Genomic DNA, 25,578 nt, shown 5'->3' on the forward strand with positions numbered 1-25,578 from the left:
AGTTTAAATCAAAGGGCAAAATAAACATTTCAAAGATGAAAAGCAACCAACTAGCAGCGAAACTGGATTCTGAACTAGAGGAATAAAAAAATATAGAGAGATAGGAAAAGACATGGGTAAAAAGCTAAAAGATGCAGGCTATTGAGTAGAAGTAAATGTCAATAGGAGATAGTGGATTTTCCATGTTTTGTAAATGTGTGTGGTTACCCATTTTAATCCCAACCATTTAGCTGAAGCCAGCAGGCCATGGATATTACAGAAGAGTTGTCTTCTGCCCCTTATCACTCAGCCTGGATAGATCATAGCTGGCAGACAGTGTACCAAGACAGCAGAAACACTGGCTGGCTTGTTTCATGTCCTGGGAACTGAAGTGTGTCAACTATGATCTTAGGCTGGAAAAGGTCTAAGAGGCACATGGGAACAGCATGTTTATGACATCAGCGCTGGGCAGAGGGACCAACACTTCCTTCCTTTCAGGACCAATGGTGCCACAAAATCAAAGCAACAAAGAGGTTAGACATCTTGTGCTGATTCTCCATTTTAGAAGAGGGAAACTGAGGTCTGGAGAGGGGAAGTGAATGAGAAGGGTGTGTAAAAAATGATAATCTCCTTTGCCTCCCAGAGAGGACAAATGGACTTTGAAACCGTCCTCTCCTGCTTGCAGGCAGTGAAACCTCGTCTCAGAGCCACAAATTATTTTTGCTAAATTAAATAAAAACCTTCTTGTAGAATGACAGGGACAGTTATCAGATGATAACTGGGCTTTAGATCTTTCTTCTGGTCTGGTATTATTATCATATCACCCCAAGTCCAAGGAGCAAACCTTTCCAGTACCCTGTTTCCCTGAAAATAAGACCTAGCCAGACAATCAGCTCTAGTGCGTCTTTTGGAGCAAAAACTAATACAAGACCCAGTCTTATTTTACTATAACATAAGACCAGGTCTTTGATTAATATAATATAATAAATATAATATAATATAATATAATATAATATAATATAATATAATATAATATAATATAATATAATACAATATAATACAATATAATATAATATAAAATATAATACTGGATCTTATATTAATTTTTGCTCCAAAAGACGCATTAGAGCTGATTGTCTGGCTAGGTCTTATTTTCAGGGAAATACGGTATCGAGGTTTCATGAATCAAAGAACAAAGATTCTTACAAATCTCATTCAAATACGGAAATGATGATGGTTTAGAAAACCAAGACAATTCCCTTTCAGGTCTTACCTACTGCTACAGATCATTAAAACCATATTAACAACTGATTGTAGTCCTAACTTCAACAAAACCAACTGAAGGAAACATTAAACCAAATATTTCCATTTTGTGTTGGCAAAGCTTTCTGCAAAGGATAAAACTGGATATTGGAAACTTGTGCTCCTCAGGAGACCCCAACAGAAATGTGTTGGTGACAGCAGGAGCGGGGAACGATAAGTGGTGGGAAATTACACCTCCTGCTTCCCCCATGGTGACCTCCTGCCAGCGCACAGAAATCAGAGATCCTGGCTGGGACTACCTCCTAGAATCAAAGGGGACTTCTCAGTGATGTCCTTGACCTTTGCGTATACTCCTTCCCTGTGTCTCACCCTCTTTTCCTCATAGGTATTCAGCTTCTCCTATCCCTCAGGTGGGAGTTGAACTCCCACTCATTAGAAAGATGCAAGAGTGTTTCTGTTGATCTGACCTGGCAAATGCACAATATGCCAGGCATTATAAACAATGGCAAGTTGGTTATTCCAAGTTGATTCTTTGGCAGAAGAATGCTCAAATATCAGCATAAAACAATTATTGTTTGTGATGCTGTATGTGTAAAAAGAAGATCTAAGTAATAATCTTGGGTCTATAACTGACAAAAATCTGGTGTTGGAATTACTACTGGTGGCAGACCTTCAGCTCTGTGAGAGCAGGGATAACATCTGTTTTGTTTTCCATTGTCTCCAGCATCTGATACAGCATCTGACACCCAATAGGTATGAAAGCCTAGTTGTTGAATAAACAAATGTTGAAGAAGCCCACCTGAGGCCTAGAGTAAGCATGCTTCCTATAAATCATGGGTTTCCTGATGATAACATTTGCAACCTGACCCAGGGCAACTGTTGGTCTTTCCATGTGGCAGCCCCTGGAGAAGGGTGACAGAACAAGCCTGATATAACAGCAAAGAAGCTTGGGGATTGATTTCTTCGCACTGTTTGGTTCTACCTCTCTGGGTTTGGAAAGAATAGAATATAATTTGTGCAACTGTTGCCACGCAGCCATCTCCTCGTACCTGCCCCTATAGAAAGGAGAGTCTGTGAGACGGATCCTTTCAGGGACTTTGCTTCACCTTTGTGCTCACACCTTATGTCTCCCTGTTTGGCCCCAGAAAGATGGCTGGCTAGTCAAAGACGGGTAAGACTCCCCATGGGGGGGGGGGGCAACCCAAGCCAGACACAGCCATGTGGGGACCATCTGGGGAACTCGCAGGGTCGGTAGAGGTGGGCACAGCCCCCCACCTTCCCCCCACCTTCCCCCAGCTAAGGAGAGCCTCTGCCTCTGTGGCTGCATTCCTTCCCCCAACCTGCAGGGGAAGTGACTCAGTGATGTGCTCTCATGTATTCATATGCACAGAGGTTTTTTCCCTTGGTGAAGTACTTATCCTGGGACTTATGGTTTCAGCTGCCTACAGGCAAAGGTGATTGGCTTGAATCAGTTTCCTATTGTAATGTATGGATTCACAGATCTTGAGATTGACAAGCTTTACTTCTTTTACTTCCACACCTAATAAAAGCCATGCGTTGGCCAGATACGGGGCTCAGTCCTTGAAGCTGCAGTCCCTTGGCCCCGCTTGCACTCTACTCTCGTCTATTGTCTTTCTTAACCTTGTGCCGCCCTCCTCGCTCCCCACAACTCTTGTCATGTTGGACGGGACATGCAACTGTGCATGACCCACACAAAAGATTTCTATTTGGGCAAAGCATTTTCAGCAAAGAGAAATTTGTAGAGAGACAGTGGAACTTTCTGGGGTACCTTTAATTTCATAGGCAAGGCACTCTAACCCAAAGTTTCTGAATTGAGATGATGGATTGGGTATGTGTTGGGATGGGGTTTGGGGCCAGGATTGAGATCCACCCAAAAGGTGGGCAGGGAGGTAGGTTTCAAGGCCCTGGTTGGCACCTGGAGGGATTTCCTTATACTGAATATACTAACCAGGTGAGAAGGAGGAAAAGCATTGCATGCTCACCATATACCAGGGCTTACAAAAAAGACCCAATGCATTTTTATTTGAGCATTTATTTTTTTCCAAAGAAATCCATGCAAAGAGAGAGAGAGAGAGAGAGAGAGAGAGAGAGAGAGAGAGAGAGAGAAAGAGAGAGAAAGGGGGGGGAGAGAGAGAGAGAGAGAGAGAGAGAGAGAGAGAGAGAGAGAGAGAGAGAGAGAGTAACTATGTTCTAGCAGCCAAACCTAGGAAAATAATTTGGCACGACTTGATTTTTTTTTCTTTGCAAAAGGACAATCTATACTACCACTAAAATTTACCTTCCTCCTAAAGATACCACTTGATTTCGAAAACATAACACATGGTTAGTCTTCTACTTAATGGCTGGAGGAGGCGTATAAGATAAAAAAAAATAGAAAAAATAAGAAGGTGGTTCCCTTTATCGAGGAAGACCACAGGGTGCTGGAGGGCAGCACAGGTGCTGTGAACTGGGAAGTCAGTGCACCAGGAAGAAAAAGCACACCACGTAGATGGCCAAGCTGGTCAGAACCTTCAGGGGGGAATGGCCATTCCCCAGGTTGTGAGAGGCAGCTATCTCATTGTCCTTCTGGTTCACATGGTGCTTGCTTCCAGGAGCATCATCCACATCCAGATCATAAGCCAGTTCTGCCAAAAGCAAAGATAAAGAATTTTAAATACAGGATTACCAACAGCATCAGGTGGACATTAGTTGTGGTGCAAGCACTTGTCTGGACTGCTGGGATGGCCAAGCTTTTATTTCTTCCTTTTGTGGAAAGGAAAGCTGCCAGGAGATGGCTAGAGGTGCTCCTTCCAGAGATCATACCAATGGGGAGTAAGCCAGCTGCTTTCCTTTCCACTGTGGTTCCACCCATACCACAGGGAGCACATTGGCCCTTTGCAACATCTCCTCCATGGAAAAGCTCTGCTTGAAGGTCATTTTCCCCAGATCTCACTGGTATCAAAATGTAAGGTATGGTGTGGGTGACTCCACGTGTCTGCTTGTGTGTGTGTAGATGTGTGTGTGCGTCTGAGTGTGTGTTGATGGGGGAGGGGATGTTGTGTACTCCCAGAGCACCTTTCCTGGGCCCTTCACCCCATATCGCTCTCCTCCTGGGAACCTTGCTTTAGAGTGGAAGACAGGGTAGTTTGCCATTGAAAGGTGTTTTATTTTCCCCCAATATTTCTTATTTTATCCCCTCTTTCAAAAAATGCACAAAAAAGTAAAAATTAATTTAACGCATAGGATTTAAACTGCTACCAAACAAATTAGGACTAAGGAGAGGCTAATGGGTAAGGGTCTTCTTTCTTTGACTGCCTAGTTTATGATCTGTTCATGATTCTGAAAAGAAATTGTAATGTTGGGGTTGGCCTAATGAGAAAGTCTCTCAGAAGGCAAATCTAAGTAGATAGTGGTTTGTTAGGAAATTTAAGATGGTTGGCCCTGGTCCAGGGCTCAATTTCTTTCAGATTTGTTTTTCCAGATTTAGAGCTCAAATCTACTCCCTTGACTTTTCTAGACTCAGTCACCAATGTTTCTATTTCAATAGCTTGTGAAGGTGATGTGATGTGAACGACCTCACCAGCCAACTGTCCTGTAGCCAGTGGAGCCAGAAAGATCCCTTAGGGACACTGAGATGCATAGCAACAGGCACGGAGGAAATGACTGGGATTCTGCAGAGCCAAGGAAGGCAGAGGAAGGAAGAGCTCCTCTTACAGGGGATGAAACACTCAGTAAGTCACAAGAAGTGTGAGGACTCAGCTGGTCCAGGATGCATATAGAGCAGGGCCCAGGACCAGGGCTGCTCTAAGGCTGGCATTGGTTAGAGCAGGGAGCAAGGTCAAGGTGATCAAAGCTAGGGGGTCTGATTACACAGGCTGCAATACTATTTTCCAAAAGGGCTACTGCAGTTTATGATACCACCAGCAATGATGAGGGAGCCAAATTTACTGAGCCTCAATTGAAAAACGGTATTGTATTCAGTGTACCATATCTTAACGTTTCTTTAATTTGCATGTATTTGATTACTAGTACAGATCAACTTTTTGTGTTTTAGTTTACTAATTGTATTTCTCAATGCATAACAGTTCATATCCTTTGCTTTTCTATCTAATGGGTATTGATATTTTTCATGTTAATTTGACCATATATATTTTATTGAATCCTTTGCCTAGCTTATTCAATATAAATATTTTCAATTGTGTTATTAATTATAGTTATTTTTCATTGCTGTATAAAGAAATTATGTCATAACTTTTAATATATATGAATCTGACTACATTTTGCTCTTCTAAAGCTGAGACATTTTTTCTTCTTGAGTGACAGTAAGCATTCAAATGAAAATTTCCAGGGAACCTTCTTACCCAGGGAAAAGCTACTCAGCAGAATGTAATCTAGAGTCTCTCTCCCACAAAAATAAATACATACAAAGAAAATAAAAAGAGAAAAAGAACAAAGAGCAACGCTCTGCTTGGAAATCAGACCTCTTTCTCTGAAAGGTGAACTATGCAGAGCGCACAGAGAAGGCCGAGGTCAGCTGTCAGTCGGCAAGGATAACACAGGCTTAGGTCACGATCGAATTTCACCAAAGTTGAGAACACATATGGCTGTATCTGTTGAAAGCCCAGCCTTGAGTCTCACAGCAACTTCTGAACTTAAATGAAGAGGCATATTTTTAGGATTGACCTGAATGAGTGCACTCAGCATCGCTTTCAGATTCCTTTTCTGGATATTCCCCTTGTCCAACATCAAGATGAAACAACATCTATTAATGTTACCACTCAGTACCTACACTATTTATCTTGCTCTTCAAATAATCTGTGAACACTAAACAGTTTTGTGTACTATAGCAGTTATGGTAAACCCAGAAGTTATGTTAAATCCAGTAGTTTCCAATCCTTTTTTTGCCACCAAAGACCCCTTTTGTTATTTTTATCTCTTGGATTCTGTATTTTGAAATAATAAAAATGGCTACCAATTATTGAGTCTTCATTGTGAGCCAGGCACTCTGCTAAGCTATTTGTTATTTCATTTAATTTAACCTTCTCAACAATGTTATGAGGTACGTATTATAATTCCCATTTTACAGATGAGGGAGCTCTAGCTCAGGTTACTTTTTTTGCCCCTGCTGATATAGCGGGTAAGTCACAGAGGTGTTGCTTGAATGCAGGCTGGATTCTGAACCTCCTATGAAACTATACCAGCTCATGAAAAATTCTGTAGAACAAATAGACTACATTGATTAAGTAGTAATGGATTCTTAAAAAAAAAAAAAAAAAAAAAAAAGAGAGGCACAAAAAAACAAAAATAAACCCACCAAAAAACACCAAAAAACAAACAAAAAAAAAAAGCAAAGCACAAAATTCGATTAGTGAAATACATACTACCAAAGAGAACATCTAAAAAGCATGCAAAAAATCAGTGTTTCTACATAAAACTAATCACATACTTGATTAAGTAGCCTTATTAAGGTTAGTGAAATACTGAAAAGAGCACTGGGTTTGGGGACTCAGAATGGGTATTACATTAGTTCCATTTCCCTGAAGAAATCAGTAATGATGGCCAGGGCCATTAGACACTCCAGGCACAAAGTCTTTTACCTTCAAAGGGACCCCAGGAATGTTCAGAATAATAACTTCCTGTGCATCCCAAGCTGTGGCTACAGGTTTCCTGAGGTTCCCCATCCAGCAGCAGCAAACGTTTTCACCCAACCCCATAGCCAGGCCCCTGGGGCTTATATTGACGAGCATCCCGGCAAAAACACAGTCTGGGCCTGGGCCACCATCATGGAAATTAGAGATGAAGGGGACAGTTTCGCAGGAGAAGGGAGCATTTATGGGATATAGAGGAAATACGGTTTTGGTCAAAGATAAATATGGACACTCCTGAAGAGGGGAAATCTAATCTAATTTAATTCAACAAACTTAATGGTAGCCTACTATGTCCCAAGCATTAAGCTAGAAGGTTGGAGAAAGACTTAGTGTTTGCCTTCAACACTAAGGAATCCCACACTCTAGCACTCTAGCAAGGGAAACACACCAACAGACAAACCAACTAGATACTTGACAGAAAGTAGAAAGGGCTCAGATAAAGGCACAAGCAAAACACCATGGGGATAGAAGGGAGACATAAAAATTCCAAATAGAAGGATATAGCAAGACTTTTTGCAACAATTGGGCTATAATCTACACGGTGAAGGATGGGTGGAACTACAGAAGGGCTGATGAAATGGTTATTCATATTAGGCAGAGGGTTCAGCTTGAGCAAAATCACCAATATCAGGAATTGTAGGTAGGGTACACTCAGTGGGAACAAGTAGCTTCTATGGTAGGAGGGAGCATAGCATGTACATTGCTGTGAGGTAGGGGTGTGTGTGTGTGTGTGTTGTGTGCATCAGCCATATCATGGCAGATTAGGAATGCTAAGACCTTATTGTGGGCAATAAGGAGCCATTGAAGGTTTTTAAGTAAGGAAACCACATAATCTGATTTGTGTTGTTTATAGAGATCATTGTTAACAGTTTGGAAGACAGCCTTAAGTGGGAGAGACTTGTCAGACATCTTGTCTTGGAAAAAAGAAGCCTATGGGAACAGTATCTGGGGTTCAGCCAGTAGCAAATATAAAATTTTTAAAAAACCTACAAAGAAGCTAAATCTATATCAAACCAAACCTTTCTCAGTTTGCTACAAACCAGATGTACTATGGGAATCACCACAAACCATTTTCTTTTAAATCATTCATATTTAATGTTTATCAGTGATTTTCCAGAACATATCTTTGTTGTATTAGGTACATATTGTAAAATGCACGTAAATTGTTTCTATCTTGCAATTGATTGTCAGTGAGAACCTTTTGGGCTAGCAAGGAGATTTTCATGCTAAATCCAAAAATCTGTTTCTGTTTGTAATCAGTTTAACTACACCCAGAGGGTAGACCCAAGAATGTGTACTAATTACACACTCAGCCAGCCCTGACTCTCATTTTGTCCTCATGTCCTCTGTGTTGCAGATTAGATAAACCTTTTAAAATAATCATCAGTCATTAAGGTCTGCAAGTTGTGAACATTTTTCTGCTTTTTCCGTTGGGCAAGGCACTCAGTGGGGAGCCCTCCACCCTTATTCAGTCTTCTGGTACAGTTCCTAAAGTGGCTGTACCATCCTGCAAGGCTGGAGCTCTGGGTGACAGGCCTGGCTCAGCCCCTGACTTACTATGTCACCTCTGGCAAGTCATTTCCCTCTCCTCTGGACCTCTGTCACCCCATCTGCTAAATCAGGATGTTGGACTGCATGGACTCTAAATTTCCTTCTAGTTTTATTTATCTCTGATTCTAAGGCTCTTGGGGTCTGGTGACGGACACAGTTTGCTGCAGGCTGATCATTTCTCTGCCCAAGGTGGCTGCCCCCAGCAGAGCTTCCATCAACAAGTAAGTTCAATCAGTTGCTTCTCTTGGGATGTGAGTTTTTCTGGTGATCTTCATCAGTTACCAAACTCTGAATCCTTTCTTCTTCAGCTGTTCCAATTTTGGATAAGAGGCCCTGGCAATAAATAAATCCACACTGGACTGTTTTTGTTTTCTTTAAAACGTGGCCTAATAACTTCCACTAAAGCCAGTACACACAAAGCTTTGGGAGAGATGTGGCTGGACCTGGGGTACATCAAACAGGCATGCACAGGCAGCCAAGGAAGATCTGTCAGCCAGTAAGACAAGCCTTTGGGCCCTTACAAAGCCACTGGGGTCTTGAGCATATAATAGGAAGCAAATGCTTGTGCTCTCTGATGGCATCAAGGAGGGCAACGCATTGCTCTAGGGGCCTCACCCTCACCAGCAGGCAGACTTCACAGGGCAACCTGAAAGAAGAGCTGCTATCAAAATACCAGGGGAGAGAATGCTGCTGTTGAGCCAAACATAGGGTTTCTTCCTTGCCAAGCTTGCACCAGCAGATGGCTTCAATCTGGCCCTAATATAGCAACAGAGCAATACCACTATTCCTGTGTTTTGCATTTGCTGTGTACAGTTTGCCCCCAAGACATGAATATGCGAAACCTTCAGTACACTGCTTGGCAGACCCCAGAGGCTGAAACTGGGGAAATCTCTGGAGAGATCATGTTCATTGCACTGCTGCTCACTCTGCTGCCCAGTCCCACAGAAGCCCTTGGGCTCTGCCTTTCACTTCTGAATCACAAACAGATCTTGGTTTCTTTGCCCTCCCCTCAACACAATCCCCTCTCCTGCCACATCAGCTCCCTCACCCCCGCCTTTGTGAACTTTCAGGTGTGAAATGACTACTTGGACTTGAAAGAAGACGAAAGTGACTTTACTAATGAACCTTGGGTCTCTGGGAGTTTAGATTTTCTTCTTCACAGATCAGACAGGGGGAACTGGCACACTTGAGGCCTCTGGATTTTAATTGGTCTAATGGGACTCCTTTTAGAATGGGCTCATTCTACAATGCGCCTTCTTGACAAACAAGTGAGCTGCCAATTTTGCCTACTAAATGATGTAAATCCTGGAAATAATTCAATGGCCTCTCCTGGAAGAGGGCTGGGGCAGTGAGATGCCCAGTTCATTGCTTACAGCTAATTCCATTCTGCAAACATCCTTCAGTTCCAGCTATGGAATGTTGAAAGAGTACAATGGATTTTCCCATTACTATAGGCATGACCTCTCTTATTATAGGCCTCTGCTTCTCAGTCTGGGCTATATGTATCTTCAGGTTACACTGCAATGGACTGTGGGTACACAAAGCTATAGCATGCTTCTTCCTAGGGATTTTGGGGCTGGGGGAGCACACCAATTTAGTAAAACATGCAAAGCCGTATGATGGAGGAGAAATGTACTATTTGCAAACTCATTTAAGATTTCATAAAATATTTTACGTCTACTAGGACCTTCAGGTTATATCCTAGATCCTTAGGAGCAGGCGTTCACTCTTACTCTTTACTGATACATGGGGTACTTAGGAGGTGGGAAGGTCTTAAAAGCACTGTTAGGCAATGTGGGTCACTGGGCTTTGTAAACTACCAAACTGGATGCTCTCACAAATTCCTTATTAATGACTTAAGGTAGCCTTTTCTATGACACCTTCCTTGCCTAGAGGGGAACACCACAGTAAATTCCCTTAACTGGGGCTCAGACTGCTTATTTTTCTAATACAAAATTATTTCCAGGGGTTCAACCACTAGCTATGCTTCACTATTGCATTCAGCCATTAAGAAAGGAACAAACAAAAATATCACTTAATCCCTTTGAAAATCATTTTACTGTAGAATCATATTAGAATATGGACCACTATTATACTTACTTAGGTACATCACGAGTAAAGTCATATTCCTAGAAACAGAATAACTCCATCCTGGAAACCCTGACAGTGATGAGTGGTGGTGTAGGTGCTAGTCTTTCTCCCTCAGCCCCAGGATTAATACCACCTTCCACAGGAGTGCCATTAACTATTACTCTCATGTCTACAGATCCTTCTCATATGAAGATGCCTAACAGCTCCACAGGAATCACAGCTCATCAAAGCCTTTCCTTCCCACAGGAGAGGTTACCTCATTCCCATGGGAAGCAATGGGCTTGAGAGTCGGTGGAATAGGAGGAACTGGTGACAGACACACTGTTCAGCTAGGGTCAGGGAAGAAGATGAAGAGAACAGGCTTAGAGAAGGCAAAGGAAGAGAACATTTTCTATAGGGGAGGGTTAGCATGGTCAAATGTTATAGATGTCACAAAAAGTAAGAACTGAGAAGAAGCTACTGAAAATGTCAATAAGAAGGTTATGGGAGCCTTTTGTGAGAAGTTTCAGGAGGGTGTTTGGATCAAAACCAGATAGTACTGATTTGAGGAGAGAGAGGAGGGAGCTAATGTGGATTCACTGAATACTGATTAGTCTTTGGAGAAGTTTGAGAGTGAGTGAAATGAAGCACTGTCACCCTGACTGTGCCTGAAGTATTGTGGCATTGCTACCAGTGCCACAAAACCTCACTAGTCTGTACAACCAAACTTTGTTAGAAGGTGCCTCCAGTGTTCTAACCTAAGATGGACTTTGGAAATGCTATTTCTTATCTTTGATGCATGAACAACTTGTACTAGACACTCAGATACTTTTACACCAATGTTTATAGTATATTATTCATAATAGCCAAAAGGTGAAAGCAACCCAAGTGTCCATCAATGGATGAATGCACGAACAAAATGTGGTATATACATGCAATTAATACCATTAATCCCCAAAAAGGAATGAAGTACTAACACATGCAACAAGGTGCATGAACCTTGAAACCATGATGCTAACTGAAAGAAGCCAGCCACAAAATACCACATGGTATATGATTCCTTTACATGAAATATAAATAGGCAAATTATGGAAATGTTGGTAATGGTTATATAACACCATGAATGCAATTATGCCACTGAATTGTGCACTCAATTTCTAAAATAGCAAATTTTATGTTATACATATTTCAACATGATTAAAAAAATCTATAGAAACCAAAAGAAAATGTAATCTGGGGCACACCTCAGTTCTTAAGGAGAGTGCAATGCTACTCTGGTATTTTAATTTGTAGAGGGGTATGTGTGCATATACCTGATACCAAAGCTCCACCCCCAAGTTGTACTCTTTGGGTGCTTTGGAAGTCAAGTTAATTCTTTTGTACATTTAAGCACTACCCTAGAATGGCAGATGTGGCTCCTCAATTGGGAATGGAGAACATGGGCAATTTTTGTCAAGGATTTTTATCTGAGGTCAACTATTTAAAGAGAAAATTTTATACAACCTCAGGAAACATATAGTTACTTTTGTGACTTACACAAATGATGCTAAGCTGAAACTGTGTTAAAAAAATTGATCAAAGAATACACTGTCCTCGTTACTTAAAAAAAATTAATGGTTTAGATTCATAGAGCTCTGTTTATAATATAAATTTCAGGCATGATGCAGCTACAGATGTACGTATCATTGGACTTTGAGGATACAGAAGGAAAACACAAAATGTCACCTGTAGCCAAATCCAATTGCTGGTAAGGGGTCAGGAGAGTGAGGGAGTGGCCTTAGAGACCCTCAGAGCCCAGGCTCCAAGATGCGCAATGAAAAGTTCTTTGATAGAATTTGAGGCAAGAGTTTATATATATTTGGATGGAAAAACCCAAAGTCTGGTAACCTTGCCTTTTTAATCAGCCATGGTGGATCTTACAAAAAAAATGTACCTAAGAACTAAAATGCTTACAATGTCCTGGTAATGACCAGCAGCAAGGAAAATCACTAGTACAACAGCCAATCGGTCAAAATGGCTATGTCCTTGAAAACATGCAGCCTTGGTGTGGGAACATTGCAGGCCAGAAATCAACAGCAGGGAGGTATCCTCATAAATGAAAGACGAAAGATCTCCCTAAGTTGTTCCATCTGAATTTGTTCCTTAAAAACTCTCTAATTGTGAAATGCCTCCCTCATCATCAATAAGATTTGGGGAATTAAGACTATTTCCCCCTCAATTTACTTGGAAGAACACATTGTCATCCTGGTCCATCTTCCTACCTTCCCATCTTCAGATCTGGACTGTTGGTAAGTCCCCACTCTCACATTCACATAGGCACCATCTCCTCTGTTTTTGGATGCCAGCCATTTCTCGTCTTTCCTTCAGCCTTTCCTATCCCACTTCTGCCATAGTCCTCAATGCCTCAGCTAGACAAGATACTCATTCCTCTCCAATGGTCCACTGCTGTCCAGGAGAAGAAATGTTCTATTCTGTGACAGCAGGAACAAGACAACCCTCTTCCTAAATCACATGTTGACATTTCTATCTTCTTCAGAATCCTTTGATGGCTCTCTACTATATGTGAGATAAAGTCCTAATTCCTTAACATCGCATTCACAAGCTTCTCCATTTCATCTTGTCTTGCTTTCCAGTTTCAACTGCTCATATATTTCTCCAAGTGCCATATATTGTAGTCATACCATCCCGTTCATCATTTGCTGATAATGGCAAGTACTTTTAAGTTCTCATGTTTTTCTTCATGCTGTTCCCTTGGCCTTTGATCTCTCTGTTTCTCTGTCTCTCCTCATCTTACATAATACCTCTTTACTTTTTCTAGGAAACCTTCCCTCAGACAAAATTAACACCCCCCTCTCTGACTATTTATTAGATTGTACTTTTATTATAGCACTAATTTCAATCTGCCTCAAAGTTGAGTTAGTCATTGCTATGTTCCTCTCCTCAACTCGACTACCAGGCCATCAAAGTAAGAAATGAGTCTTATTCCTCTCTGTAGCTCCCACGCAGTACTTGTTTGGCTAGCACAGACACTTAAATACATGCTTGTTGACTGACTGAATGAATGCATGAATCAATGATTGCATGAATGAACACATATCCCCAGTCTACTGAGAGTGTGCAGGTGAACGGCTACCTCTTTAGCAGACACCCTTCCCAAGGAGTCTATCCTCATTAACTGATGATTACCTTAGATGAAAGAGTCCTGCTGAGCTATGATGAAGACAAGACAACGACAGGGCCAATGGTGAGGTGGCTCAGGAAGCAAATGGCAGGGCTCAAACCCTGACCTTTAGATTCCAAAGCCCTTCTGACAATAACCATTTCTCATTACCCACAGCATCAGTTCACTGCACTCATTGTGGATGGAATCTACAAAGGTTATTTTTTAATTTACTTTTGCTGACTGGAACTTTAGGCCTTGCTATGGAAGGAGCTGACACATGCTAGCATTCTGTGTGCCATGCTGGGCAGGAAACAGGTTTTCTGGGGAGCAGGTTCCATTTATTTCTCACTTTGAACCTTCATGATTGGGTTCCCCCTACCTTGGACCCCTGCCTTTGCCTCACAATCTACCCATCCCTGGGCCACACATTGCCCTTTCCATCACCATTGATTCCCAAGTGCAGGGGCTGCTGGTGATTGAAATTTCAGTGCCTGTCTCTATGCCATCAAATTCGTTAATGAAGTCCCTTGCTTGGCTATAATAGTACAAAGCAATAAGGCTTCAATCCCTGCAGTAACATATGCCAGCACCCTGTTCCCCTTGCAGAGGTCCATGGGATGATTGCCAGGAAAATACAATTATGTGCTGGCACAGGAATAAATACAATTCCTTAACCTAAAAGTTCTGTGTTTTCATTCCCCCCCCCTTTTCCATTTCTCTATTCACTTCTTTTTCTCTTTCCAGTGCTCTTTAAACTCATTTCCTGTGTCCAATTATTCTCTTGTGTCTAGTCATTGCTGTACTAAACATTCTCTCGTCTCCACAGGGTTCTTTTCCATATCCTTAGGCAAAGGGCAAGGCTGGAATCCTTCACCAGATTTTAAATCTTAAAAATGCTTCCGTTCCTCCCTCCATTTTGCTTTAAACTACTAACCCAGGCTCCATTTATTTTAGAAGGGGTTCTAGTATCTCCTTCCATAATCTTCCATCAGTATTTCCATTCCCTTACTGTTTACCTCTCAGCACCATTTCTGTTTCTCAGGTCAGATTCCCTCACTTGCCTCTCTAGCTCCACAGACATCTTTTGCTGGCATTGCCCTATCTCCTGCACCTGCTGATGCCCCCTTTGTTCAATTCCCTTTCTCTCTTTCACTAACTCAGATTTTCCTTGCTCCATAGCCATGCCATTTTAGTTATTGCTGTTTGATGGCCTGTCTTCCTCCTAAGAGGAAATTATATGTACTTAAAAGAAAATTTAAAAGTTTCTAATAATTAGGACAATCTGAAAATTGTGTAGGCTGCCCCTGGGCAGTGAGACCATTCTCCAGAGGTGATCCATGAGAGCTTGGACAGCCATTTGGTAGAGATATAGGTGAAGGGATTCAAACATAGAATAAGAGTGAAGGTAAATAGCTTCTGGTGACCCTTCCAACCCTGAGATTCTAGGATTTCATTCAAGTCTTTAGAGGTCTAATGGCAGGGATGAAGGGTTATGGAAGAGGGTTCAAGTGATCTTTGCATTCCTCCCTTTGACACAGACACTGTCTGGAGAGGAATCTAAAGAGACTACTTTGGATACTCTCTCAAAGAAAGGGATCAGTGTCTTTTGTGGACCACGACCAGCTAAGAGAGGAGGGCTTCAAGTTAGCCAAGGAGTTATCAACCAAGACATAATCTTAAGTGAGTAACTACTGACTTGCCTAAGGTGGGGAGAAAGAACTTCATAATCTGTCCAGTGTGCTAAGTAGGGGCTAAGTCTCAAAAATCATGTGACTGTTTATTAGGCAGTATGAAATGTATATATAGTATGTATGCTCATACGAGACACTGCCTAAATACAAAGTGGAGCAACCAAAGCAGGATTTGTTTGCATCGAATTTTTTCCTACCAACAGGAAATAATTAGCAGTAATTCACAGGTGATAGGCATCTTGCTCAATTCAGCCACATAATGGTATCATTCAGGATACAGGTGGAAGAAAAAAAGAGGCATCAGATAGAGAAAATTCACTTGGTGAAAATGATTAGGACATAAGTTGGAAGGAACCAAGGAGAAGGCAACTGAGGAGAAAGAGCTGTATGATCCTCATACAAATAGCTCTGTGGGCATTAGAACAAAGTAAGTAAGTCCAAAGGGAGGCCAGGAAAGGTACAAAAAAATGCCATATGGCCCAAACCCATGGCTATAAAGAGGTAAAAAAGGAAAATTCTACTACAAAGAGTGGCAGCCAGATCACTAAGGAGGAGTATAAAAACCAGCAGGAAGATATTGAACAAAAAAGGAAAGAAGATGCAATTGGCAAGAAATGAACAGTTTCATTAAGTAGGGTCAAGACCAGCCCTGGTTCCTTCTAACAAAGAAGGGGCAGGAGTTTTCCATATTGTTTTTACCTGTCTACAGAATAGATCAAACATGCCCGTTAACCAGGAAAAATCTATCTTGTTATTGGTCAAGTCAAACTAAGAAGGGAAATGGTTAAGAAGAACAAGACATCACACTATAAGCATAATAGAGTTATCAGCAAATAATGATGATTGGCATCAATGGACAGATCTTTCAGACATAAAATCAACAAGGAAACAGCGGCCTTAAATGACACACTAATCCAGATAGATTCAATTGATATTTTTAGAACATTTCACCTCAAAGCAGCAGAATATACATTCTTTTCAAGTGCACATGGAACATTTTCCAAGATAGACCACATGTTAGGCCACAAAACAAGTCTTAATAAATTTAAGACGATTGAAATCATACCAAACATCTTCGTCGACCACAATGGTATGAAACTAGAAATCAATTACAAGAAAAAAAACCCTGAAAAACATGGAGGCTAAATAGCATGCTACTAAACAATGAATGGATTAACAATAAGATCAAGGAAGAAATCAAAAGATACCTTGAGAGAAATGAAAATAAAAATACAACAACCCAAAATCTATGGGACATAGCAAAAGTAGTCCTAAGAAGGAAATACATAAGAATACTGGCCTACTTCAAGAAACAAGAAAAATCTCAAATAAACAATCTAACCTTACACTTAAAGGAACTGGAAAAAGAATAGCAAACAATGCCCAAAGTGAGTAGAAGGAAAGAAATAATACAGATCAGAGTGGAACAAAATGAAATAGAGTCTAAGAAAACAATACAAAAGATCAATGAAACCAAGAGTTGGTTCTTTGAAAAGATAAACAAAATTGACAAACCTTTAACCAGACTCATCAAGATTAAAAGAGAGAGGGCCGGCCCGGTGTCTCAGGCGGTTGGAGCTCCGTGCCCCTAACGCCAAGAGCTGCCGGTTTGATTCCCACATGGGTCAGTGCCAGATGGCTCAGTTGGTTGGAGCGCGGGCTCTTGGGCACAAGGTTGCCGTTTTGACTCATCGACTCCCGCAGGCGATGGTGGGCTCCACACCCTGAAACTAAGATTGAACACAGCACCTTGAGCTAAGCTGCCGCTGAGCTCCCAGATGGCTCAGTTGGTTGGAGCGTGGGCTCTCAACCACAAGTTTGCCGGTTAACAACGGCAACTCGACCTGGAGCTGAGCTGCACCCTCCACAGCTAAGATTGAAAGGACAACAACTTGACTTGGAAAAAAGTCCTGGAAGTACACACTGTTCCCCAATGAAGTCCTGTTCCCATTCTCCCCCACCCCAAGAAAAAGAAAAGAAAAGAAAAGAAAAAAGAGAGAGGACCTAAATAAATAGAATCAGAAAAGAAAGAGTAGTGACAACAGACATCACAGAAATACCAAAAATTATTAGAAAATACTATGAGCAATTACATGCCAACAAATTGGACAATCTGGAGAAATGGGTAAATTCCTAGAAGCATACAATCTTCCAAGACTGAACAAGAGGAAACTGAAAATCTGAACTGATAAATTACTACTAACAAAATTGATCAGTAACAAAAAAACTCCCAAGAAACAAAAGTCTTGGATCAGATGGCTTCACAGGTGAATTTTATCAAACATTCAAAGAACAATTAACACTTATTCTTCTCAAACTATTCCAAAAAATTCAAGAGGAGGGAAGACTCCCAAGCTCAATTTATAAGGCCACCATTACCCTGATTCCAAAAACAGACAAAGACATTACAAAAAAAAAAAAAAAATATATAGACCCATGTCTCTGATAAACATAGATGCAAAATCCTCAACAAAATATCAGCAAACTGAATTCAACGATACATTAAAAAGATCATACATCATGATCAAGTGGGATTTATTCCTGGGATGCAAGGTTGGTTCAGCATCTGCAAATCAATTAATGTGATACACCACAGAAACAAAGTGAAAGACAAAAATCATATGATCACATAAATAGATGCAGAAAACGCATTTGGCAAACTCCAGCATCCATTTATGATAAAGATTCTCAATAAAGTGGGAACAGAGGGACCATGTCTCAACATAATAAATGTCATATATGAAAAACCCACAGCTAACATCACACTCAAAGGGGGAAAACTAAAAAACGTTATCCTTAAAATAAGGAATAAGACAAAGATGTCCACTGTAACCACTTCTATTCTACATAATATTGGAAGTCCTAGCCACAGCAATCAGACACAAAAAAAGAAATAAAAGGCATTCGAGTTGTAAAGGAAGAAGTAAAACTGTCATTATTTGTAGATGACATGGTATTATATATAAAGAACCCCAACGATTCCACCAAAATCTATTAGATCTGATAAATGAATTTAGTAAAGTAGCAGGATATAAAATTAACATTCAGAAATTGATTGCATTTTTATACACCAATAATGAAATATCAGAAAGAAAATAAGAAAATAATTCCATTTATAAATACATCAAAAACAAACAAACAAAAAACAACAACAAAAACAATAAAATACCCAGGAATAAATTTAATCAAGAAGGTAAAAGACCTGCACCTGGAAAATTATGACTTTAAAGAAAGAAGTTGAGGATACCAATAAATGGAAACATATACCATGCTAATGAATAGGAAGAATTAACATCAGTAAAATGTCCATACTGCCCAAAACAATCTATAGATTCAATGCAATCCCTATCAAATTTTACACAGAACTGGAACAAATAATCCTAAAATGTATACATAACCACAAAAGACCACAAATAGCCAGAGCAATCTTGAGAAAGAAGAAAAGAGTTGGAAGTATCACATTATCTGAAATAAAACTATACTATAAGGCTATAGTAATCAAAACAGCATAGTACTGGGGGAGAACTGGGGGAGATCCAAGATGGCAGAGAAGATAACCACTGTGCTTGCCTCCTCCCATGAATACATTAAAATTACAACAAAATTATAGAAAAATCAACCTGGAGAACCATCTGCAGTCTAGGTGAACAGGAGTTTTATAACTAAGGATATAAAGATGAAGCCACGTTGAGGCTGGTAGGAGGGGCGGAGATGTGGACTGGGCTGGCCCCAAACATCCATGTGGCACTTGAGAATTGCGAGAGATATATCAGCTGTGGAGGTTCTCCCTGGAGGAACAAGGGATCCCAGCCTCACACCAGGCTCACCAGCCTAGAGTACTGGTGCTGGGAAGAGGAGTCCTTACAACTGGCTGCAAAAAACAATGGGGATTCTGACTGTCCAGTGGGACAGGAGGCTACAGGAAACCCAGACATTCTCTTAAAAGGCCTGCTCACAGACTCACTCGCAGGCATTCACCCTGGGCTCCAATAGAAGGACAGTAACTTGGGGGATGTGAGAGATATGGGGAAAGACTGAGTTGTGTGGCTTCAGGGCAAGGAGTGGAGCGGCAGTTGCCATTTTCCCTGTAAGGGGTCCTTCTCTCAAGTAGCCGGAAGGCAGGTGCCATCTTTCCTGTGTTAAGCCCTCCCCCCATAGCCAAATCTGAATTGGTCTGGAAACCTCTACTTGCTCCACACTGATGACTCCCTGGCACCCCGCCCCACCCAACTTGCTGAACATTAGAGGCATTTTCTTGGCAAGCAGCCAGCCCCCACCCACATTGCATTCTTTCTTGGACAATTTTTTGGGGTTTGTGTGCTGCAGGTGGGAGGCAGCGAGTCTTGGTGTGCTCTGAGAAGTTTTCTGAGTATATCCAGGCTCAGCATGGACACCAAACCAGGAGTTACATTAATCTGGTGAACACAACTCATCCCACTCTGCTGACTCCCTGAAACCCCACTTCACCAATTTGTGTACCACATGAAGCTTTATCAGCAGAAGAACCTTATGGGAGCTGGCAGGGGCAACAGGTCTTGGGGTGTTCTGGCTTTTTGCAGAGCTACCCCATGCCCAGTACTGATGGCAGCCATCCTCGGTTCACAGAGTGGTCTCTCCCATACACCTTCAAGTTTAGCACAGGCAGCAACCAACTGTGGATTGCTTTGTAGTCCACAGTCAGTCACAGGCAGTGGGTGACCTGGACCTGCATTGGAACCCCTTCCAAGAGTCCCTAGAACCAACATACCTGGAGGTCGGCTTCAGAGCACAACAGAGCACCACCCAATTAGCTCCACAAGCATCACACACAAAGGGCGGTCTTAACAGGCACCAGAGCCCACTGGGGCAAATCCCGTTCAATGGGGTAAGCTCCCTGCACAGCAGCCCATAAACTGTGGACGGGGGCCAAACCCCACAGCCAATCAGCCTGAGGTTCAATCCTACCCACTGACATGTCAATCAAGACTCAACTATAACAGGAGGGTACACACAACCCACACAAGGGACACGCCTGGACCACCAAGAACAGGTGACCAGGGAGATTGTGTCAGGGCCCCACAGTGCACCTACTACATAAGGCCACCTAGCCCAAACTGGGAGGCATAGCAGATGTATGCAATACATAGAAACAAACACAGAGACGCAGCCAAAATGAGGAAATAAAGAATTACATCCCAACTGAAAGAACAGGAGAAAACTCCAGAAAAATAACTAATAGAAAATGGAGGCAGGAAACCTACCACATACAGAGTTTAAAACAATGGTTATAAGGATGCTCAAGGAACTTAGTGGAAATTTCAATAAAGAGATAGCAAGCATTATAAAGGACATAGAATCATTAAAAACAAAAACAAAAAACAGAAGTGAAGAATACAATAACTGAAATGAAGAATGCACTAGAAAGAATCACCAGCAGACTTGATGAAGCAGAGGATTGAATCAGCGATTTGGAACATAGGGTAGCAGAAAGCACCCAATCAGAACAGCAAAAAGAAAAAAGAATACAAAAAAAATGGGGAGAGTTTAAGAGACCTCTGGGACAACATCAAGTATAACAACATTCACATCATAAGGGTACCAGAAGGAGAAGAAAGAAATCAAGGGATTGAGAATCTATTTGAAGGAATAATGACTGAAAACTTTCCGAACCTGGTGAAGGAAGTGGACACACAAACCCAGGAAATGCATTGAGATCCAATCAAGATGAACCCAAACAGGCCTACACCAAGACACATTATAATTAAAACGGCAAAGGTTAAAGTCAAAGAGAGAATCCTCAATGCAGCAAGAGAAAGGCAACTAGTTACTTATAAGGGAGCTCCCATAAAATTTTCAGCTGATTTCTTTAGAAAATTGCAGGCCAATAGGCATTAGCATGAAATATTCAAAGTGATGAAAAGTAAGGACCTATAACCAAGAGTACCCTACCCCAAAAGGCTATCATTTAAAATCCAAGGACAGATAAAGAGCTTCCCAGGCAAGGAAAAGTTAAAGGAGTTCATCACAATCAAACCATTATTACAAGGAATTTTAGAGGGACTTCTTTAAGACAAAAAGAACAAACAAAAAAAGATTAAAAATATGCATAATAAAATGACAATAACATCATATTTATCAACAATTACTTTAATTGTAAAAGGATTAAACGCTCTAATCCAAAGATAGGGTGGCTGAATAGATAAAACAAGACCCTTACATATACTGCCCACAAGAGACTAACTTCAGATCAAAAGACGCAAACAGACTGAAAGTAAAAGGATGGAAAAAATATTTCATGAAAATTCAAATGAAAAAAACAAAATCTGGGGGAGCAATACTTATAGCAGACAAAATAGACTTTTAAACAAAGGTTATAACAACATACAAAGAAGGACCCAGTAATCCCATGTCTGGGTATTTATCCCAAGAAACCCAAAATGCTACTTTGTGGGGACGTGTGCATCCATATGTTCCCTGCAGCATTGTTTACAATGGCCAAGATGTGGAGGCAACCTGGGTGTCTGTTGAAGGAAGAATGGATAAAGAGGAGGTGGTACATATATACAATGGAATATTGCTCGGCTATGGGAGGGAATGGTTTCTTGCCATCTGAGGAGGCATGGATGGACCTGGAGGGTATTGTGGTGAGTGGAGTATGTCAGACAGAGAAAGACAGATGCGATGTGATTTCACTTATATGTGGAATCTAAAGAACAAAATGAACAAACAAACAAAACAGAAACAAACTCATAGATACAGAGAACATTTTGATCATTGCCAGATGGGAGGGTGGTTGAGGGGGTGGGTGAAAAAGGGAAGGGATTAAGAAGTACAAATTGTTTGTTACAAAGGAGACACGGGGATGTAGGGTATAGCACAAGGAATATAGTCAATAACTACATATGGTGTCAGATGGGTACTAGATTTATCGGGGAGATGGATAGGAGGGGGATTGGGAGCAAGGTGAGAAAGGTGAGGGGAGTAAGAAATACAAATTGGTAGTTACAAAATGGTCATTGGCATGTAAAGTAAAGCACAGGGAATATAGTCCATAATATGGTAATGACTATGTATAGTGTCAGGTGAGTACTAGACTAGTCAGGGGGTTACTTCTTAAATTATATAAATGTCTTGTACACCTGAAATTAATATAAAATAATTATTAAATGTCAACTGCAATTGAAAAATTAAAAAGTGGGTGGTGGTGAAGGGGATAAGAGGTCCAAATTTCCAGGTATAAAACAAATAAGTCATGGGGATGTAATATATAGTGTAGGGAATATAGTCAATAATATTGTGACAGCATTGTATTGTGTCATATGGTTGCTGGACTTATGATGGTGGTCACTACTTTGGATATGTAAATGTTGAATAACTGTGGTGTACACCTGAAACTAATATAATATTGTATGTTACCTATATTTTTAATAAAAATATTTTTAAAAACAGCATAGTATTGGCATAAAAACAGACACATAGATCAACGGAACAGAATAGAGAGCCCAGAAATAAACCTACACCTACGTGGTTATTTAATCTATGACAAAGGAGACAAGAACATACAGTGGCATAAGGACAGTCTATTCAATAAATGGTGTTGGGAAAACTGGACAGATACATGCAAATAAATGAAACTGGACCACCTTCTTATTCCACATACAAAAATAAACTCAATTGTAAGACTGGAAACCACAAAACTCTTTGAAAAAAACATAAGCAACAAACTTAACAACATTGCCCCTAGTAATATTTTTTCTGATCTATTTCTCTTTTCAAGCGGGGGAAACAAAATAAAAAATAAACAAATGGGACTACATCAAACTAAAAAGTTTTTGCATAGCAAAGGAAATGATCAACAAAATGAAAAGGCAACCCACTGAATATATTTGCCAATGATACATCTGATAAGGGGTTAATATTCAAACTTTACATATATATAAAAAACTCATACAAATCAACACCAAAAAAATAAACAATTCAATTAAAGATGGGCAGAGGGCCTAAATAGATATTTCTCCAAATAGGATATACACATGGCCAATAGACATGTGAAAAGACAGTCAATGTCACTAATCATCAGAGAAATACAAATTAAAACCGCAGTGTGATACCACCTCATACCTGTCAGAATGGCCATCATCAATAAATCAAAAAACAAGTATTGGTGAGGATGTGGAGAAAAGGGAACACTTGTGCAGTGTTGGTTGGACTGCAAATTGGTGCAGCCACTATGGAAAACTGTTTTGAGGTTCTGCAAAAAATTAAAAATAGAACTAACTTATGACCCAGCAATTCCACTTCTGGCTATTTATCCAAAGAAATCCAAAACACTAATTCGAAACGATATATGCACCCCTATGTTCACTGAAGCATTATTTACAATAGATAAGATATGGAAGCAACCGAAGTACCCATGAATAGATGATTGTATAAAGAAATTGTGGTACATACATAAAATGGAATATTACTCAGCCATAAAAAATGAAATCTTAAACCATTTGTGACAACATGGACGGAGCTAGAGGGTATTATGCTGAATGAAATGTCAGATAGAGAAAGATAAATACGATATGATCTCACTTATATGTGGAATCTGAAGAACAAAATAAACAAAACCACAAAACAGAAACATACTCCTAGATAAAGAGAACAAACTCATGGCTACCTGATGAGAGTGGGGTTGGGGTGCTGGGTGAAAAAGGTGGCGGGATTAAGAAGTACATATTGGTAGTTACAAAATAGTGAAGGGGATATAAAGTACAGCATAGGGAATACAGTCAATAATGTTACAATAACTATGTATAGTGCCAGGTGGGTACTAGACTAATTAGGGGGAATCACTGCATAAATTATATAAATGTCTAACCACTATGCTGTATACCTGAAACTAATATAAAATAATATTGAATGTCAACTATAATTGAAAAAGAAATGGATGAGATTTCAGAGTGAAAAGGCCTTGCAGGACCAATAAAGAAACTATATTTAAACACATTAAAATGTAATCATTAAAAACAAAAACAGATGAAAACCAGGGTCTTACAGCTTGGCACCCTAAACTTCTGGATATATATTCTAAATAATAATAATGATAATAATAATAATTTAATTTTTAAACAACTTTATTGAGGTATAATTTAAATACCATAAAATTCACCCATTTCAAGCAAATTTTAAGTGCACTATTTAGTGATTTTTAGTAAATTTAGCAAGGTGTGCAACCATCATCAATACATTAGAACACTTTTATCAGCTCACTAGCTAATAAGATGCCTCATGCCCTTTTATAGGGTAATCCCTCAATGGATTCTTACTTTTTCATATTGAGCTCTCTGCCATTACTATTGGCTACTCTTTGCCTTAAAACTTACTTTCTGACACAGATTTCTCCTGGGTCCCTCCTCTGCCTCTCTGATCATCCTCATTCTACTTCCTTTGTTTTGTTTAAAGATGGGTGTGATGGGTGTTCTCTCATCTGTCCCTTGGCCTTCCACTCTTCTCACTTTACAAGTCTTCTTTTTCTTTTTCTTTAAGAATTATTATTATTAAACCTTTTAATTTATTTTTTAAGTGTGCTCCAAGTCAAGTAATTGTTCAATCTAGTTGTGGAGGGCACAGCTCACTGGCCCATGTGGGAATCCAACCGGCAACCTTGTTGTTATTAAGAGCACTGCGCTCTAACCAACTGAGCTAACCGGCTGCCCCTTTACAAGTCTTCTCGAATGCTCTCATCTGTGCTCTTGGTTCTATCACTGAGGATTTTCCAATTTGCCCAGAAGTGAATGCTTCTACCTAGCCATCTAGTTGCCCAAGCCAGAAACCTGCAAATCACCTTAGCTTCCTCCTCCTTTTTCATTCTTGAAGCTGAAATAATTATCGTACCTTGTAAATTCTGTTTCCTTACTGTTTGGTGAATTCTCCTTTACATTGCCATTGCTGGCTACTGCTCCTATTTAGATTATGTTCTCATGTCTCACCTGGAGGGTTGTTACAGCCTCTCTGCCACGTCCTCCTGCATACCATCCTCCACACACTTTAGAGTCCTTTTGTTTTGTTAATTTAACTACTCCACACAGGAATACATTCTTGAAGCTAAAGAGTCAAACAGTTCCTTAGTATAGAGAGCACAAAATAAGAAAGCCCACTCTTCAACCTTCCCCTTAGCACAACTCCCTAGGGGTAATTACTGGTATATTTTCTATACATATGCATATACTTCAATGTTTTGGAAATA

At 40.4% G+C, this 25,578-nt stretch overlaps 1 protein-coding gene across 1 annotated transcript in view; it reads right to left on the minus strand.

The window, feature by feature from the left end:
- Positions 1-3,279: 3,279 nt before the first annotated feature.
- GPC3 (glypican 3) overlaps positions 3,280-25,578 on the minus strand; it is a 473,825-nt gene continuing 451,526 nt past the window's right edge. Inside the window, exon 8 of the mRNA XM_019717458.3 lies at positions 3,280-3,887. Coding sequence (XP_019573017.1) covers positions 3,718-3,887 — 170 coding nt within the window. The 3' untranslated portion in view covers positions 3,280-3,717. The remainder of the gene's footprint in view (positions 3,888-25,578) is intronic.

The sequence above is a fragment of the Rhinolophus sinicus genome, chromosome 18 (assembly GCF_057876585.1).
Source record: "Rhinolophus sinicus isolate RSI-liver-muscle chromosome 18, RSI-T2T, whole genome shotgun sequence".
NCBI lineage: Eukaryota > Metazoa > Chordata > Mammalia > Chiroptera > Rhinolophidae > Rhinolophus > Rhinolophus sinicus.